The following is an 18,195-nucleotide window of genomic DNA, read 5'->3' as shown; positions in this document are numbered from 1 at the left end:
AATGAGATAACGTCCAAACAAACAGTTCAGAAGCAGATGTACAGAAGTGTTGCCAAGAATTCAGACCAGGGTTTCAAACAAGAAGCAGATTTCCGAAGATGTGACCAGAAATTGTTTAAACTATTGTTCGTCACAAAGTTCTGAGAGCAGCCACACCCCCTTTTGTACCTAGTGGGGTGTGGCTCAATGACTCGCTAATCCCTGGCCCTCCTACTCTTCCTACGCTGCTGTAAACGCTTGGCCCTGCGTCTTTCTCGGGGGTCCAGCCATGAGTCCTCTTCGCTAGACTGTATCTGCTGCAGCTGCTCGAGCTCCATAACAGGCTGGCTCCCAGCCTGGCTACTCCCAGGCTGCTCCTGTCAGCCTTCAGATGGAGACAGAGGCCTTGCCAGAGAGGAGGGCCCCGGAGAAGGAGGACTTGCCAGAGGGGAGGGTCCCAGAGAGGGAGGCCTTGCCAGTTCCTCCCCAGCATCCTCAGAGTCCTCTTCCTCAGGTAGGACAGGCTCGGGCGTCGGGGCCACAACACTTTGTCCACAGTGATTTGCAGAGAAACAACTTGTTCCAATAAAGCCAGAGATTTTGTGTTTGTGTGTATTTTTGTTACAATCAGTAGGTGGCTATCTGCATATGATAGAGAGAAATCATCACCTACAATTAATAGCAATAGCAATAGCATTAGACTTATATACTGCTTCATAGGCTTTATAGCCCTTTCTAAGCAGTTTACAGAGTCAGCATATTGCCCCCAACAATCTATGTCCTCATTTTACTGACATCACAAGGATGGAAGTCAACCTTAAGCTGGTCAGAATCAAAGTCCTCACAGTGAACAGTGAGTTAGCCTGCAACACTGCATTCTGCCAATGTGCCACCATGGCTCCTGGCGTTAATATGTCGATTTACTCAACAGAAAGAAAACCTGAAGCTTAAAAGAAATCAACCAAAAGAAAAAGTAGGCTAAAAAATATAAAGTCAAACATTTTCTGAAGATTCCCTCAGAGAGAGAGAGAGAGACAGAAAGAGAGAGAGATTTACACGTGTGAGAATAGATATGCACATGTGCACACACAAACTCTCTCTGCTGGTTGGTTGAGTGACAGATAAAAGCCAGACCATACATCCATGCTCTTGGTTTTAACCTTTATTTAATATTAATTTTATTTATTTATCAATTTTAATTTTAATGCTTTAAATGTTTCTGTATTTATAATTTTATGCCATTCTAAGCCACCTAGAGTTACTTTGGACAGTGAGGCGAGCAACATGTAAGAAAAATAAATACATCAAAGATAAATATCTGTTGATACATGTTACTGTCCAGAAACTATATTTGAAAACAGGATAGGACAAAATCAGAATAACAAAATAAATGAATTCATAACTATGGAGCAACATTTGTTGCCTGTAAAATATGGCATTCTATTTATAAATTAATTAATGCAATTATAAGGAAGAGGAGAGAAGGGGGTCAATCCTCCCCATTTGTTAACATAAATAAGAAGACCAAAGATTAAAGCTGTAACCAGAATGAAACATCTGAGCAAGATCTTATGATTGCCAGTTATTTTGACTTTTTGACACCTTCCCACTGACTGTGAAACTCCTGGCCTTTAATTTATATGTAATTTGCAGTACATGACACCTGTCCATTTTTAAAATCAAGCCTTGTTGCACATGTCAGAGGATGGTGTTTGAGTTCAGGATTGGTAGCTTCCCTGGCACCTGGAGTCTTTCTATAAATAAGTTCAGTGCAATGCAATTTTCCCCTTTTAATATAGGATTGTTTTTAAAAAACATTTGATATTAGAGATTAACCAGTGCCAAAACTGTTTAACCTTTTTCCAACCTTAATTGAGGTTGCTGTATTTTATATTTCTTGGTATGGCATAATTTTTTTTGTATAGTGTAGGCCAGTGTTTCTCCACCTTGGCAGTTTGAAGATGTGTGGACTTCAACTCCCAGAATTCCTCAGCCAGCATAGCTTGAAGATGACATTCACACTTCTTCAAACTGCTAAGGTGGAGAAACACTGATGTAGGCCTAACATCAGGCCTAATAATGTACAGGTAGTTCTCGATTTACAACTGTTTGTTTAGTGGTTGTTCAAAGTTGGAATGGCGCTGAAAAAAGTGACATGACTTTTTTATACTTATGTTCATTGCAGCATCCCCATGTGATTAAAATTCAGATGGTTCATATTTATGTCAGTTGCAGTGTCCTGGCATTATGTGATCAGTTTTTGCAAACTTCTGACAAGCAAAGTCACTGGAGAAGCCAGATTCACAATGGATTAATTACCAAACTGTTATGTAGGAAGTTTTAAAATGGAAATGTAGCACTTGTTAAAATGGCCAGTTAAACTTGCTTCTTATGGGACAATCCATTTAAAGCTAATTGTGTATGAAAATATAATCACATGGCATTTTATTCTACTCTATAATTTCTTTATTTGTTTCTTTCCAAATCAATGTACATATATTCCCAGTCATGTTTTACTTTCAAAGAGTCTGAATGGTATACAGAATAATGACAGCAAAAGACCCTGTGATATAAAATATTTAGCTATACAACAGTAAAAAAAGTATCTTAATAAATGCCAGTGATCAAAAACTGAATCTTGTAATGTTTTGTTCTTGGGATTATTGATGTGCGTTGCTGTCTAAAAAACAGTCATTTAATGACTGTTCAAAGTTACAACAGCACTGAAAAAATGACCATTTTTCACATCCATGATTTGTAGATTTCTCATTTCAGGTTTTGCATACCTTTAAAAATGAGTGATTGCTTCGAAGGGCCATGTCCTTCAGGGGGCCCATCTACAGCAGGGGAATTGGCAGGAGGGAGCAGCGTATGCACTAAGGAGATGACCTTGGAGCAAAAACAACAGGTACAACTTCAGAATTCTCCGAAGTATTTATAACTTGCAGAAAATGTTTTATAATTCACATTTAAAGATAAAAAAATTAGGTCTTGCTTTTGATTCGTGTTATCCTTTTCTGTTATTGAATCTCTGGACATTTTTTTTCTGGAATTTGGTATTGAATTAAATATATTTCCTAGTATGTAGTTGAATAGTTGTCGGGCATTGGCTACATATTTTCATACAAGGTGCTTCCATTGCTCAGCCCACAAATAATTTACCCATATTCTTAGAGATAATGTTTGTTCATTTAGATAAGATTGCACCAGAACATATGCTTCGTTTCAGACTTCCTTAGTGTGTGCATCCATTGTGGTGTTCAGATCATTCTGCAATTATTGGTGCAAGAAAACAAAGAGAGTGTCCAAATGTTCACAAGCTGGGTTGAGGCTGTGATGTATAAATCTCTTCTGATGCTAACCTTTTAGCTCCATTCATATAGCCTACAATACTGAGTCACTAAGCGAGAGCTGCAGAGTTTAAGTCTGATCAAAGCCTGTTCTCTACATCTCCTTTCTGGTGGTCAAGACCTTTTTCTATTTTTTTTAAACCTTTTAACATACCCACAGCCCACAAAAGGTCTAAAATAAAAGTCAGAAAAATAGAGACCATCCTAGCTCCTAGCACATGCAGTTAGAAAAATAAAAGCAACATAAAAATATTGTTTGGGGATGGTAATGCAAACATGAACCATTCAAAATTGCAATCTCCTTATTAATCCTTAACTTTTGCTCCAGTGTCTTCAGCCGTAGTACCACAAATTATTTTTTTTCTTCAACTACTACCAGCCTTTTGTTGTAGATTTGTCATGTTGACGTGAGATAAGCTAATACAATTCTTCTCTCTGCATACACCTTGATTCAGTGCCATCTATGGAATGACATAAATTTCTTTTAGGCCTTCTTGTCTATTGCCTGACTATAGTGCAAGACAAATAGTTTTTCTTTTTCTTTTGTCCTCTCCCCCGCCAAGGGTGTCTTAGAATGACCCGAATAATCTTATTCTTATCTTGTTCTCCATTCAGGGCCCATGTAATTATTCATAAAACAAGGGTGCCATTTCCTGAACAGTTTAAAGCTTTAATTTATAGGAGTATTTTGCAACTGAAGAGCTTTGAGTAGGAAGCTACTTTTTGCACCATTCCAAGTGTGCGGTAAATAAAAAGAATCAAGAAAGAAAGTAGCTTCTGGATACCTGATCTGGAGCTTTTGTGGCTGTTCCTGTTCAGGCTATTTTAGCATTAGTTTTTCTTTCCCCCTGGTGTTTAGTGTTATTTTCTGCTTTCTCTTTACTAGCTTTTCCCCTAGTAAATCTAGTTGGGCAGCACTTTATACTGGTGCAGCATAAAACCACTTGAGCAAATAGCAGGACAAAATAGAAATCCCAGAAAGGCAGACAGACAGATAGACAGGCAGATCGATATTGGTAGGTGCCCAATCAATTCCCAGAGAACCCAAGTCACAGCCACCTTTGATCAACAGTACTTATTGATATTTTTGCATATGCAGAGAACAGCTTGGATACTATATATACCACCTTATCACCAAACCATGCTCTTTCTCCTATGCCATGGCCACTTCCAAAATCTGATTAAAGCAATGTTTATCAGCTTTGGCAACTAAGATACATGGTTGAGAAACACTGGGTTAAAGCATTCTATGGCATCGCATCTATTACTGCCCTTACTTTAGCACCCATTAGTTCCTGAAACAGCCATAATATTTAATTTAATTTAATAATTTGATTTCTATACCGCCCTTCTCCCGAAGGACTCAGGGCGGTGAACAGGGCAATACACAATAAAAATATTATACAAAAATTAAAAAGTCATTAAACATTATGCCCTTAAAATTAATACATATTACAATTAAAACTATTTATAAAAACCCAACCCCATCCCATCAGACCAGGCCAGCTTGTTCGAAAAAGAAAGTTTTGAGATCGCGCCGGAAGGAGCGAAGGTCGGGGGCCATCCGGAGCTCAACCGGTAAGCTGTTCCAAAGGTCTGGCGCGCCCACAGAGAACGCTCTCCCCCTGGGGGTCACCAATCGGCATTCTTTGATCGGTGGCACCCTGAGGAGGCCCTCTCTGTGGGAGCGCACTGGACGGAGGGAAGTTGACGCCGGCCGCAGGTGTTGCCGTAGGTAATCCGGACCCATGCCATGAAGGGCTTTGTAAGTCATCACTAACACCTTGAACCTCACCCGGAGAGCAACCTGTAGCCAATGCAGCTCGCGGAGCAAAGGTGTAACATGGGAGTATCGGGAAACTCCCAAGACAACTCGCGCGGCCGCATTCTGCACCAGCTAGAGTCTCCGGGTGGACCTCAAGGGCAGCCCCATGTAGAGAGCATTACAGTAGTCTAGACGAGAGGTCACGAGCGCATGAGTGACTGTGCGCAAGGCATCCCGGTCTAGATAGGGTCGCAACTGGCGCACCAGGCGAACCTGGGCAAAGGCCCCCCTAGTCACAGCTCCAATATGCTCTTCCAAAGAGAACTGTGAATCTAGAAGGACCCCCAAGTTGCGGGCCCTATCTACGGGGGGTAATAACTCACCCCCCATGGCCAATGATGGGATAATCGGAATTTCCCGGGATGCCGGCACGAACAGCCACTCAGTCTTGTCAGGGTTGAGTCGAAGCCTGTTCCTCCCCATCCAGACCCAGACCGCCTCCAGGCAATGGGACATCACGTCGAGGGCATCGCTGGGGTGGTTTGGGGTAGAAATAAAAAGTTGGGTATCATCAGCATATTGGTGATACCCAACTCCAAAACCACGAATGATCTCACCCAGCGGCTTCATATAGATGTTGAACAGGAGAGGCGAGAGAACCGATCCCTGAGGAACTCCACAAATGAGAGGTCTCAAGGTCGATCTCTGCCCCCCTGCCAACACCGACTGCGAACGTCCCAGAAGGTAAGAGGAGAACCACTGGAGAACTGTGCCTCCCACTCCTAACCCTCTGAGACGTCGCAGCAGGATACCATGGTCGATGGTATCAAAAGCCGCTGAGCGGTCTAAAAGGACTAGGACAGAGGAACAACCTCTGTCCCGAGCCCGCCTGAGATCATTCGCCAGCGCGACCAATGCCGTCTCCGTGCTGTGCCCGGGCCTGAAACCCGATTGGTACGGGTCTAGGTAGTCAGCTTCCTCCAAGAACAAAGGGAGCTGATGCGCCACCACGCTCTCAACAACCTTCGCCAAAAAGCAAAGGTTGGAGACCGGACGATAGTTGTTTAAAATTGCTGGGTCCAAGGCAGGCTTCTTGAGGAGGGGTCTCACCACCGCCTCCTTCAAGGCGGAGGGAAAACTACCCTGACTCAAAGACGCAGTAATCACTGCCTGGAGCCAGCCTCGTGTCCCATCCCGAGCTGCATAAGTCAGCCAGGATGGGCACGGGTCCAACAAACACGTGGTGGAGCTCAGCTTCCCCATGATCTTGTCCACTTCTTCAGGAGTCTCAGGATCGAACTCTTCCCAGATTAAATCGACAAGGCCGCCCGTATCCTCTTCGTCAGACTCTGCCCAGTCGGAGTCCAAACTGGTCCGGATCCGAGCGATTTTGTCCGACAGAAATCGGCTAAATTCCTCGGCTCGACCCTGCAAGGGTTCCTCCCTCACCTCCTGATTAAGAAGAGAGCGAGTTACCCTAAACTGGGCGGCCGGGCGATTATCTGCGGACGCGATGAGGGTGGCAAGGTGGTTAGACCTAGCCACCCTCAACGCTGCGAGATAAGTTCTCGTAAACGACCTTAGTCGTAACCGGTCGGATTCGGATCGGCTGGACCTCCAACAGCTCTCTAGGCCCCGTCTCCGACGCTTCATCTCACGGAGCTCCATGGAGAACCATGGGGCCCGTTGGGATCTGCGTCGGGTCAAGGGCCGCATGGGTACAACTTGGTCGAGTGCCTCTGTGGCTGACCTTTCCCAGGCTTCCACTAAGGCATCGACCGAGCTGTGAGCAAAGGAGGCAGGTGGGGGCCCAAGTGCCGTTTGGAACCGCTCAGGGTCCATAAGGCGCCTAGGGCGGAACCATCTTGTTGGCTCAGCAACCCCACGACAGGGAGTGGCAAAATGGAAGACCATCCGCAGGAGATGATGATTGGTCCATGACAGGGGTGAATTAATTGGGGAACCCCCCCCAAGATCATCTAACCACCGTCCGGATAGAAAAACCAGATCGAGCGTGTGACCCCCCCGTGAGTTGGGCCCAGAATAACCTGCTTCAGGTCCATGGCCGTCATGGAAGCCATGAACTCCCGAGCTAACTCAGATGATCCCCCCAGGGATGGTAGGTTGAAGTCACCCAAAACAATAAGTTTGGGGAACTCAACCACCAACCCTGAGAGGATATCGAGAAGCTCAGGCAGGGCTGCTGCCACGTGTCTAGGTGAAACGTACACCAGCAGCAAGCCCAACTGAGCTCTGGGACCACATCTCAGGAGGAGGGACTCACACCCGGCTATCTGGACTGTGGTGGCCTCCCGCGGACATAGGGTCTCCCTCACAACAACTGCCACTCCACCGCCCCTACCCTGAGCCCTAGGCTGGTGCAGCACCCGGAAACCTGATGGGCTAAGATCAACCAGGGGGACTCCACCCTCTGGGCCCAACCAGGTCTCCGTGATGCAAGCCAGGTCCGCATGCTCCTCCTCAATCAGATCACGGATGAGAGGTGCTTTATTCATAACGGACCTGGCATTGAAATACACGAGCCTGAGCTCAGGTGGCTGCACATCCTCGCTCCCGGTACCACGTGCTGAAATCAGAGGGTCGGAGCGCATCACCGCTTGAAGACAGCGGGGACGCACCCCCGGGAATTGATGTGGCCCTCTGTTCCTACACCTGCGGCCGTTCCCAACCACCGTGGGAATAGATAATCCCACACCCCGCCCCGGGGCCCCATAGGCCCCCAGCCCAACTCCCACCACGGCACGATCAATCCCTGACCTGGTCTGAGAAACGGTTGGCGGAACCCCCCTAGTTTCCAACCGAGCCGATAAACCCACCCCCCTCCCTAACCCCTCAAAACATTTAGCTAAAATACACACCAAGGGCCTCTTGTTAAATTTGGAAGAGAGGCTCCTGTCCCTGCCCAGCCATCTCTCGGGGTCCCAATAATTGGGCCTGTCATCAAGAGGTCCGATGGAAAGGCAGGCGGGTCGCACCCAGGAGAGGGGGGCACCCCTGAGCGCCAGTAAGGCTGTGCTGGAGTAAGATAAAACCATTAGTCCGTGGGAGTCCAATCAGGCAGTCCATCAGTCAAAAGTTGGAAAGCTGAAAAGCTGGTCAAGAGTGTCCAAGGTCAAGATTGTCCAGTTCACCAGCTCCCTGCCACTGAGCTGGGTACCAATCAGATGACTCCGAAATAGAACAGGCACCTCCCTCTCACGAAGGGCCCAGATCTACCATGGGATGGACAAATACCAACTCAGAAAGGCATACCTCCCTAGATCTCTCACCTCTAGGGAGGCAGCAGATGGTAGTTGGTTGGTACAGATGATAACATATACGAGCCGCCCTCTCACAGAGGCTCGTCCAGGACCTTCTTGCTTCAGTAGGGACCATATCCCTGTAAGTTTGATTTACAGATGACTGGATCTGTAAGAACTGTAACTTCTAAAGCAGGTTCTCTTGTAAATTGAGTAACTAGTAAAATGCATTAATATATTTAGACTCCAAATGAACATGGTATGAGGAAAACATAGTAAGGTGTAGTGTACACACTTACCCAGTTTCACTATTTAACACAGACAAATTGCCTCTATTTTTCTGAGCTATCCCATCAAATGTTGAATAAATGCACTATTTACTTATGGGTTGCAAGATCCCTCCGTCCAAAGATTTATTAACAGCGTAGGCAGCATGACAAGATAACTAGGATCAAAATATCCCTAGAAAAGCTATGCCCATGCTTACAAGCTGTGTTTGTCTGCTAACAGAGAATTAGCACAAACAGATTAGCTAATTCTACTTTATTGTACCTGGTAGGTAGAATAATAATTTCTCTAGTCAGACTTCATTTTTACCTGGAGACAATAAGCACTATGAGTTTGAGTAATGCTATATATTAGACCAATACATGAGCATAGAAAGACTTCTGCTGGAATGCTTTGAGGTTTATTACTATAATCATACAATGCTGGGTGCATAAATTGCCTGAGGCAAGCTTCATTTTATTTCTGGTTTATTTTTGAAGTCTCAAACACGTGCAAGTAAATGTGTCCTAAGACCTGAATAACTGTGATGCAGTTTGATCTCCCATGTGCTGCATAAACTTGCTCAGATATGGAGCCTTTCTCCAAGATAGCAAATGTTTAGCTGCAGCAGGACAATTGGACATGCCAGGTAGAAAAACAAGGCTCTTTTGCTGTGGTGTTTGCCTTCTGGAACAAAATCCTCACTGACGTTTGTACCGCCTCCATCCTGACATTTAAATGAATCGGTAATATCTGGTTCTTCCCACAGGGCTTGAGCTAGAGTGGATGGTGGATCTCTTGTTGCTGAACAAAGTATAATTCTTGATGCTAAGAAAGAGTAATTTTATGAGAGCAATGGTCAGAGGCAGAAATATCTTTTGGCTTTTTAGAATTGATCCACTATAAATTATGCTTGGTTTACCTCCTATGTATCCAGCATTTTTCCTTTTGTTCTGTGAAGAATTATAATTTGATGTTTTGGAGAATCTTTAGATTATATATCAGGAAGTATCATGAAATCTCATAAAGTATCATGAGTGTGTCAGTATGTTCTATGTAGCTCAGTTCGTGGGATGCTGATAACACTATGCCGGTTGCAAATTATTCTCTGGATTAGAAATCTTACCTTGCATATAATAATGTGAGCATACTTAGTATAAAAATGGGCTTTGATTGCTCCTGCATGTGTCAAAACCGCCCAGTATAGGATCAATTCTACTAAGGGTGGTAATGTGGTCTATATATCACTAATAAATGTTATATAAAAGTCGTGATGGATCAGTGCCAGGATGGGGCATGGAAGTCCAAAACTATAGGCCCATCTGATGATGAGCATAGCTTATAAAAGATTGTGACTTGGAGTGTCAGAGGAATAAATGGTAAATAGAACAGTGAGTGAAAGACGTATGCTGAAGTAGTTTCACACAGATAGAACAAAGGAACATTAAACAAAACAAAAACAAAATCTGAAGAAAGGATGAATGAAAAGGAACGGAAAAGACTGAGGAAATCATGGATGGGGTTGATGAGATCTTCAAAAACAAAGAGAGAAATTAAGAGCAAAAGGCAGTATATGAAATGGTATATGAACACGATGGTAGCAAACATGATTTGCAAGGATAGAAAGGTATTGAGTGGCATGAATGATACTGAAATAAATTACATTTAGCTATGTTTCATTTTTTAAAAAAAGCATGCCTTTTTTAGTTTACTGTTTCTTACTTTTCTGCACTCTATATAATGCTTCTCATTGCATAAAGAAAAGAGCATGATGGAAATTACTGTTGATATAGATATACAGAATGTAAAAATATTGCCTACACTGAATAGTAGTGAATCATTAGGATTTGAAATAGATATGTTTCTTAGTCATAGGTAGCCAGGTGTTGATTCTGAAACCCTTTGCACAACAAAGGTAAAAGCTTAACCATTTCTAATGGACATATATTTGTAACATATAATTACCTCATCCCTTTTGCTACAGGAGCAGCCTAAAATTGCTTTTGGTTGTTCTGCTGTTGAAGTGGTACAACTCAATTCTTGTAGTAACGAACATCTACCATGCCTCAGAGCTGAGCCTGGCAACTAAATGGTCATGGGTAGAGCTCTGTCCAGCTTCTGAAGTCTGCTGTGAACTTGTCCTCTTTTTAGCCTATCATTGGATGTTGATCCCTATGGTCACTCAGGCTTGGCTTCAACAAAGACCAGACATCTGCTCTATAAAGCCTTTTATTTGGTCTGTTTTTTGACACAGAAATAATCCATCTCCCAGAAGACATTTGGACTTTTTGAAGAACATAGGCAGGACATTGATAGTCCTATAGCAGGGGTGTCAAACTCAATTTCATTGAGGGCCGCATCAGCATTGCGGTTGCCCTCAGGGGGGCGGGTGGGTGTGGCCTGGGTGGGCGTGGCCTACTGGGTGGGCGTGGCTAGAGTGCGTATGGCCTACTGGGTGGGCGTGGCCAGCTCTACATCCTTCGCATCAAGGGTGCCTATGGGGGCCTGGGCAGGAGTGGGACAGATCTGAGGGTCTCTGGCAGAAGGAGGGTCTCTGGGCCAGGGCCAAGGCAGTGGGGGCCGTTCCCTCACTGTTTCCAGGATGGCTTCGCGGGCCACATGAAACCACTTCGCGGGCTGGATGCAGCCCCCGGGCCTTGTGTTCGACATGTCTGGATTAGATAGATTAGAGATAGATAAGACAGACAGATATATAGACACACACACACAGAAAGATATAGACAGACAGAGACAGATGATAGATTATAGATATGATAGATGATAGATATAGATTAGATAGATAGACACAGATGATAGATGATAGAGATTAGAGATAAGTAAGACACAGATAGAAAGATAGACAGACAGAGACAGATGATAGATGATAATGATAGATATAGATTAGATAGACACAGATGATAGATGATAGAAAGATTAGATAGAGATTAGATATAGATAAGACAGACACAGAAAGATATAGAGACAGATGATAGATATGATAGATAGAAGCTAGCTAGCTAGATAGACAGACAGACACAGATAGAAAGATATAGACAGACATGATGATAGATAGATAGATGAGAGAAGGAGAGAGAAAGAGTAGTTGTAGATGATATAGATAGAATAAATCTATAGTATAAATTCAGTGGGAGCGCTTGGTGTAATAGTTAAAAACATTAGGCCAGAGATCAGAAGTGAATTCTAGTCCTGCTTTACTCATTAAGCTAACTAGATGAGTTGGAGCCAAATCTCAGCCCTCAAAAGAAGGAAATTGCTTCCAAACCTGTTGCTAAAACCTGTAGGGGTTTGTATAGGTAGTTTTGATGTGTCAAGATTGACTCAAAGGCGCTTTAAAAAAAAAGTAGATTGTGAGCAATTTCAACTGAAATTTGAGCTAGCTTGGTGAAGATGCTGGCCTAGAAGCCATGAGATGGTGAATTCTAGAGGTACTTTAGGCATGAAGGTAGCTGGGTGACTTTGGGCTAATCATCAGGAGACTGGGGGTTCCCGTCTTAGGCACAAAAGCCGTTTGGATAACCTTGGGTTCTCTTGCAGCAAAGTCCAATCCAACTCACAGGGTTGTTGAGATCGAAGGAGTGTTAGATATGTTTGCTGCCTTAAGTTACCTATAGAGCAGGGGACCTCAACCTTGGCAACTTCAAGACTTGTGGACTTCAACTCCCAGAATTCCTCAGCCAGCTAGGAATTCTGGGAGTTGAAGTCCACAAGTCTTGAAGTTGCCAAGGTTGAGGACCCCTGCTTCTAGACCAGGGGTGTCAAACTCAATTTCACTGAGGGCCGCATCAGCATTGCGGTTGCCCTCAAGGGGCCGGGTGGGTATGGCCAGGGTGGGCGTGGCCTGCCGGGTGGGCGTGGCTAGAGTTCGTATGGCCTGCTGGGTGGGCGTGGCCAGCTCTACATGGTTCGCATCAAGGGTGCCTATGGGGGCCTGGGCAGGAGTGGGACAGATCTGAGGGTCTCTGGCAGAAGGAGGGTCTCTGGGCCAGGGCCAAGGCAGTGGGGGGCGTTCCCTCACTGTTTCTAGGATGGCTTCGTGGGCCACATGAAACCACTTCGCGGGCCGCATCTGGCCCCCGGGCCTTGTGTTTGACATGTCTGTCCTATAGGAAATAAATAAATACAGTACTTTCAAAATCTGGCTGACTGGCCAATAGGAGAGAATGTCCACAGTCTTTGGCCCTACCTTTCCATACATTATCGAGAACAATTGGAGGTGGTATTTTTATTGATAGGGATGAAAATGAAGCTGGTGAACACATCAGTCATTATCTTGAATTTGTAAGGATAGCAACACTCCCTACCTTGCTACTGAGTCACAGTGAGCATGAATATGGAGGCAACACAACTTAAATCAACCCTTCCTCTTTGTTTTCTTCTTCCCCTGTCACCCAAGGGTTGCGAAGTGAAATGGGAAGATGTGTTGTTTGTGAGATATGAGTGTGTATTTGGCACAGTTGAGGAATTTTGCCAAAGTAAGGAATACAACACAGAAAAATCATGGTTATTGCAATGATTATTGGATGCATGTTGTAGGAAAAAAAAATCCCTGAAAAGCAAAGCTTTTTTAAAATAGAAGTTGAGGGCTACAAGGAAATCCTAGGGATTTGAGTGGCTGGTCAGTTGTGGGAAATTGGGCAGGTCTTTGTCTCCGTTCTTGTGGTGAATTCTATTGTCAGGCAGAGCAGGACTTTTAGCAATGCAATAGAGCTGGAGAAGTTCATTGTGAAAGAGATGGAATGCTGAGGTCATCAGCTGATCAGAAGATGGGCGATTGGGGTTCCATTGGGGTTCCTCTAGGTCAGGGGTAGGCATGCTGGCTCAGGAATTCTGGGAGTTGAAGTCCACGAGTCATAAAAGACCCAAGGTTGCCTATCCCTGCTCTAGGTCATAAATTCCTGTTGCTCTTGTGCTATACTGTGATTGGGTGAGGATGCTTCTATTCCTTGGTCTAGCTAGAAGAGGGGGGAATTTCCCAAGGGCAGGGGGAGTTAATTCAGCTCTGATGAGATCAGGCAAAGAGAGGAACTGGGTTTTACTAGGTCATATCTAAAAGACAAGGTGGGGTGGGGATGTCTTCCTTTTGTTTGTTAGGCTCATTTTTTCCACTACAGGCACAGTAGGAGAGTCCTGCTAATCAGTGGCAGAACCAGAGAGGGACATGTTAGTAGCAGCCTCAGCTAGCTGTTAGAATCCCTAACCTTACTTCAGTATGATGTAATTCAGATGGACTAAATAAATAGCTTATGCTGAAAAATGCTATTTTACAAATGAAATAATAAGAGTTGAGTTCTTTCTGCCTTTTTAGCAGGTCAGGTAAATTGAATCTAATGTAATTTGTCCATTCCTCTAAATTCATCTGATGAAGTATCTGCAATCCATGGTGAATAGGTTATCTACAATCCAAAAGTAGATATTCTTCTTTGAGCTAGACCAGAGATAAATAATGATGGTTTCACCAAGTTTGATTCACTAATAGATCACATATAATTCAAAATTACAGACGGGCTACAATGTTATATTTTTTATCTTTTGAGCAACATTAATTAAAAGAGAATTTGAGTTTATGTTTTAACAGAAATCACTGTGAAAAAGACTCTGATTTGCAATTTAATTACTGGGGTTTTTTAAGTTTCTGTTTTCATTTAATGATGAATTCGTAAATGTAATTGTGAACATGTTATCTCTGTAACCACTAGTATGTTTGTTCACAGCAACAAATTGAACGACAGCTAAAATGCTTGGCATTTCAAAATCCAGGACCTCTGCTGGCAGATTTCAACCCAGAAACTCGGGAACAACAAAAGAAAGTCTGTATGTCAATGATAAACCAGGATTGTTTTAATACTACAAAGAAGTAAGATGATATATCCATATTCTTCCTATATTTTAAATTAGCTTTGGAAATAGAAATTTACAGGGTTGTTTAATCACCATCAGATGCTTAAGGCTCCAGACTAATGCACGTCTTCTTGAAAGTTCTACTGCAGTTAGCGGTATCCATAATTACCATGATTGCTACAATTATGACTACTATTCCTTGAGATTCTCTTATTTAAGCATTTAAGACAGAATAAATCTGCTCAGAATTAAATTAGAGGTCATTTGGCAGATTAAGGGTGTAAAATTGGTTTAGGGCTGAAGGCTGCATTTGGTCATAGAGAGGAGTAGTATGTACTATACTACAAGTGGGTGGAGCCAAGACAAATACAAATATTGTTTTAAATTTAGTGTATTATGTACACGCATACACATGCGCATGTGTGCGTGCATGCACAGACACACACATACACAGAATATTACAATTAACGTTAATGATATGCAAAGTTTTCTGGATTTCAAGAAAATTTCAAATTGTTTCATATTCAGAATCTCTTCTAAATTCTGAAGATTTTTTTTTCTTCACAGGAAAATTTAAGGAACAACAGTAAATTAGGAGTGCTATTGTAGAATGCTGCATATAGTTTTCGTTCTTGTCCTTATGCATTTTATTTAATGTTTCTAAGAAATCACAGAAAAAACATTCAGCAGTGTAGAAGTGATGTTCAGTATGCTGATTGATAGCTCTATGTAGTTTTGCATCTAAATGGGAATCTTAAAAGGTTTTGAACCAATTCTGGAAGCCTAATAAGTGAAATTGTGATCATTAAGTAAATACCCTGTTTGTAAATGAGAACCCATTCTTCTGAATGGGTGGTTTTTTTTGCCAGTAACCAGCAAAAAGGATACCAATCACAGTCAAGTCATCACAGGATGCTGTGAGCTAGTTGCCAAGTGTCCAAAATGTGATCACGTGATCAGGGAGGTGTCATATTTTATGATGGCCAGAAGTGCTTTACTGGCTGGCACCCATTCTGGGCCCGACATAAGTTTGAATGGTCATAAGTCAACAACTACCTGTATGCAGTCTTCAAAACTATAGCCACATGCCAGTTTTTATCTCTACTTAGTTTCAATGGGAATTACATTTGCTATCTGGTCTATGTGGCTGGCTGTTATCCACATTAGCAATCTGGCAATCCTCTGTTTAATTGGAATTTAATTTGCTGCTCTGCATGCCCTGCTGCGCAGCCGATCAGAATCCTAAAAGTTCTCTTTTCCAGTGGGGATTATTGCTTTCATATAAAAAAGTGCATATCCTAACAGGACATAATCTGGCACACCACTGCTGCCATTTATAGTTTACCCAAGTTATAAAAAATTCCCATGCTAAGCAGTCCTGAGGAACCATCTGTGAAAGCAATTTTCTTCCTCCTTTTTTAAATAGGTCTCTTGTAATGCTGCGTCCCAATCTGAGGTAAAGATAAAAGTGTTATTTGTACATTAAAATAGTATCGTAGGGTAATTCTGGAGATATTTTTTTTTGCTTTGCAGTGCGTTTTCACTTTTTACTTCATATTCTAACTAACAAGGTTCCTCTGCTATTTTATAGGACTCTGAAGAAATATGATAAACACGGTCATCTGATTTCCAATAAAACAGATTTGTGTGATTGTCTAGAGAAGAACTGCCTGGGCTGCTTTTACCCTTGTCCTAAATGTAATTCAACAAAGTGTGGGGCAGAATGTCGCTGCAACCGAAAATGGGTTTATGAGCAGATTCAGGTGGAGGCTGGCCAAATCATTCGATTTCCATTTCGAAACAACTAGATCACATTATGTTTCCTGATATTATTTTTCTCGCTTTTGTAAAGAAAAAAAAAGGGGATTTTTATTTTACAAATAAATGCAGGGTTGTTGTTCAGTCACTAAGTTGTGTCTTTGTGACCCGATGGACCACAGCACACCAGCTCCCCCCCGTATTCCACTGTTTCCCGGAGTTTGCCCAAATTCATGTTCATTGCATTGATGACACTATCTAACCATTTCATCCTCTGCTGTCCCCTTCTCCTTCTACCTTCAACTTTTCCTAGCGTCAGGGTCTTTTCCAATGAGTCCCTTTTTCTCATTAGCTGGCCGAAGTATTTGAGCTTCAGCTTCAGTATCTGTCCTTCCAAACAATAGTCAGGTTTTTTTCCCCTTTAGGAAAATGCAGGTTGCCATACTATTTGTTGGAAGGAAAATAAATAGCTTAAATCATAGAAGGAAACTTGGAAAAGTACATGTCTTCAGGGCAAGATAGCATAAGAGAACCATGATTGGAGTGCAAGGAGAAGATAGTTTGAGAGCAAGAGCATCAGGAGAACCTTGACAGGAGAAGTAGAGAAAAGGTGCTTCACATTTGTCTACCTACGTTTCTCCATTACAAATTAGTGCATCTCCCCATGTGCTTTATTTTTAATAGCAGATTTGAAGTGCATGAAGTGGATGGTTTCCTAATGTTGAAGATCTTGGAACACAGGTGATGAAGAGAAATTTTGCATGGTAGGAATGGAAGGAGATGATAGATAAAAGAAAAAAAAATGAAGAATTTTTCTTCCCCTTCCTCAGCAAATGGGTATTAGAATTTCATCTTAGGTTATTGGAATGTAATGTGCAGCTGCCTCTGTGAGGTTCTTTAGTTAGAAAATGTTAGTTAGCATTAAGCCTTTTTCACTTTGGTAGCATCCAGATATGCTGGGAATCCTGGAAGTTACAGCTGCAGAACATTTGGAGGACCTCCAGGGTGGAGAGGCTTATCTAGACTCTAGGGAATTGACTGAATATTCCTCCACTGCTAGGGTCAAGTAGAAGGGGATGTGCGGTAGAATCAGCCAAGGATAAAGAATTTAAAAACAGCTGAGTAAATTGAAGAAAAAAAAATAACCTCAATCGCTCATTATTTCTTGATTCATCTATGCATGCATTATACAATCATTCCTTGGTGCTGCTCAGAAAAAAAAGTTTTGCCTATGACAGCATGCCCTGCCTACCACTGTCAGATAAAAACCTCCAATACACTGCTCAACTGGATGGAAAAATGCTCAAATGATATAACTGATTGCAGCAGAGATTAACACCAGAAAAACCATCAAGCAAAAAACAATACTCTAATGAAGGAAATATCAAGGAGAAAGCTACACCCTTTCTCTCACTGGCAGGGGAAAATTACTGTATACTGTGTAAACAGAGAACAAATCCCACACTCACTAGCTGTGATGATGCCACCTAGTTGGGTAATTAAATGTCTGCAAGTAAACTACTGGGCCCAATTCAAAATGCTATTGAATTAATTACTTATTCATCCAATATTGGACATAGCTTTGAATCACATTAGTGAGCACTTTATTGAACATGATCTTGCCTATTATGTGAGAACACTACATAGGATCTACTCAAGGTTGTGCCTCAATGGGAGGTGAAAGGAGGAGTGGCCAGAAGGTAGGCTTTCTCAACCTTGCTTCCACATTAGGGAACATATTACCTATAGAAGTAGGTCTGGCTTCTGTTATGCTTTAGTTATACAATGTCCTAAATCTATGTGTTGCATAATATAAAAATTATTGTAAAAAAATTAAAAATTATGTAACAAGTAGTCCTCAACTTACAACCATTCATTTAGTGATTGAACACTTGTAACGAGATTGAAAAAAGTGACATGACTGTTCTTCACACTTACGACCATTGTAGCATCACGT

At 42.6% G+C, this 18,195-nt stretch overlaps 1 protein-coding gene across 2 annotated transcripts; it reads left to right on the top strand.

The window, feature by feature from the left end:
* The first annotated feature begins 235 nt into the window (after nucleotides 1-235).
* On the top strand, nucleotides 236-16,412 carry ARL14EPL (ARF like GTPase 14 effector protein like). Of its 2 annotated transcripts, XM_083356274.1 has the most exons (4): nucleotides 236-493; nucleotides 2,755-2,887; nucleotides 14,354-14,496; nucleotides 16,072-16,412. In XM_083356274.1, the coding sequence occupies exons 2-4, from the start codon at nucleotides 2,774-2,776 to the stop codon at nucleotides 16,286-16,288; spliced, it is 474 nt and encodes a 157-aa protein (XP_083212400.1). In that variant the 5' UTR covers nucleotides 236-493; nucleotides 2,755-2,773; the 3' UTR covers nucleotides 16,289-16,412. The 2 variants fall into 2 exon arrangements, with proteins under 2 accessions (XP_083212400.1, XP_083212399.1); XM_083356273.1 differs by lacking the exon at nucleotides 236-493 and having other exon boundaries at nucleotides 2,219-2,887.
* The last annotated feature ends 1,783 nt before the right edge of the window (nucleotides 16,413-18,195 follow it).

The sequence above is a fragment of the Vipera ursinii genome (genome assembly GCF_947247035.1).
Source record: "Vipera ursinii genome assembly, chromosome: 2".
Taxonomy (NCBI): Eukaryota; Metazoa; Chordata; class Lepidosauria; order Squamata; family Viperidae; genus Vipera; species Vipera ursinii.
Note: the sequence above shows the minus strand (reverse complement) of the source record. Positions and strands in the feature narration are given on the sequence as shown.

What these genes read in the sequence shown, in the direction of transcription:
- ARL14EPL (XM_083356274.1), top strand. Translation starts at nt 2,774, where the DNA reads ATGAGTGATTGCTTCGAAGGGCCATGTCCTTCAGGGGGCCCATCTACA. An exon ending in CCTTGGAGCAAAAACAACAG is followed by an intron (nt 2,888 to 14,353) that starts GTACAACTTCAG and finishes GTTTGTTCACAG; the next exon opens with CAACAAATTGAACGACAGCT. An exon ending in TGTTTTAATACTACAAAGAA is followed by an intron (nt 14,497 to 16,071) that starts GTAAGATGATAT and finishes GCTATTTTATAG; the next exon opens with GACTCTGAAGAAATATGATA.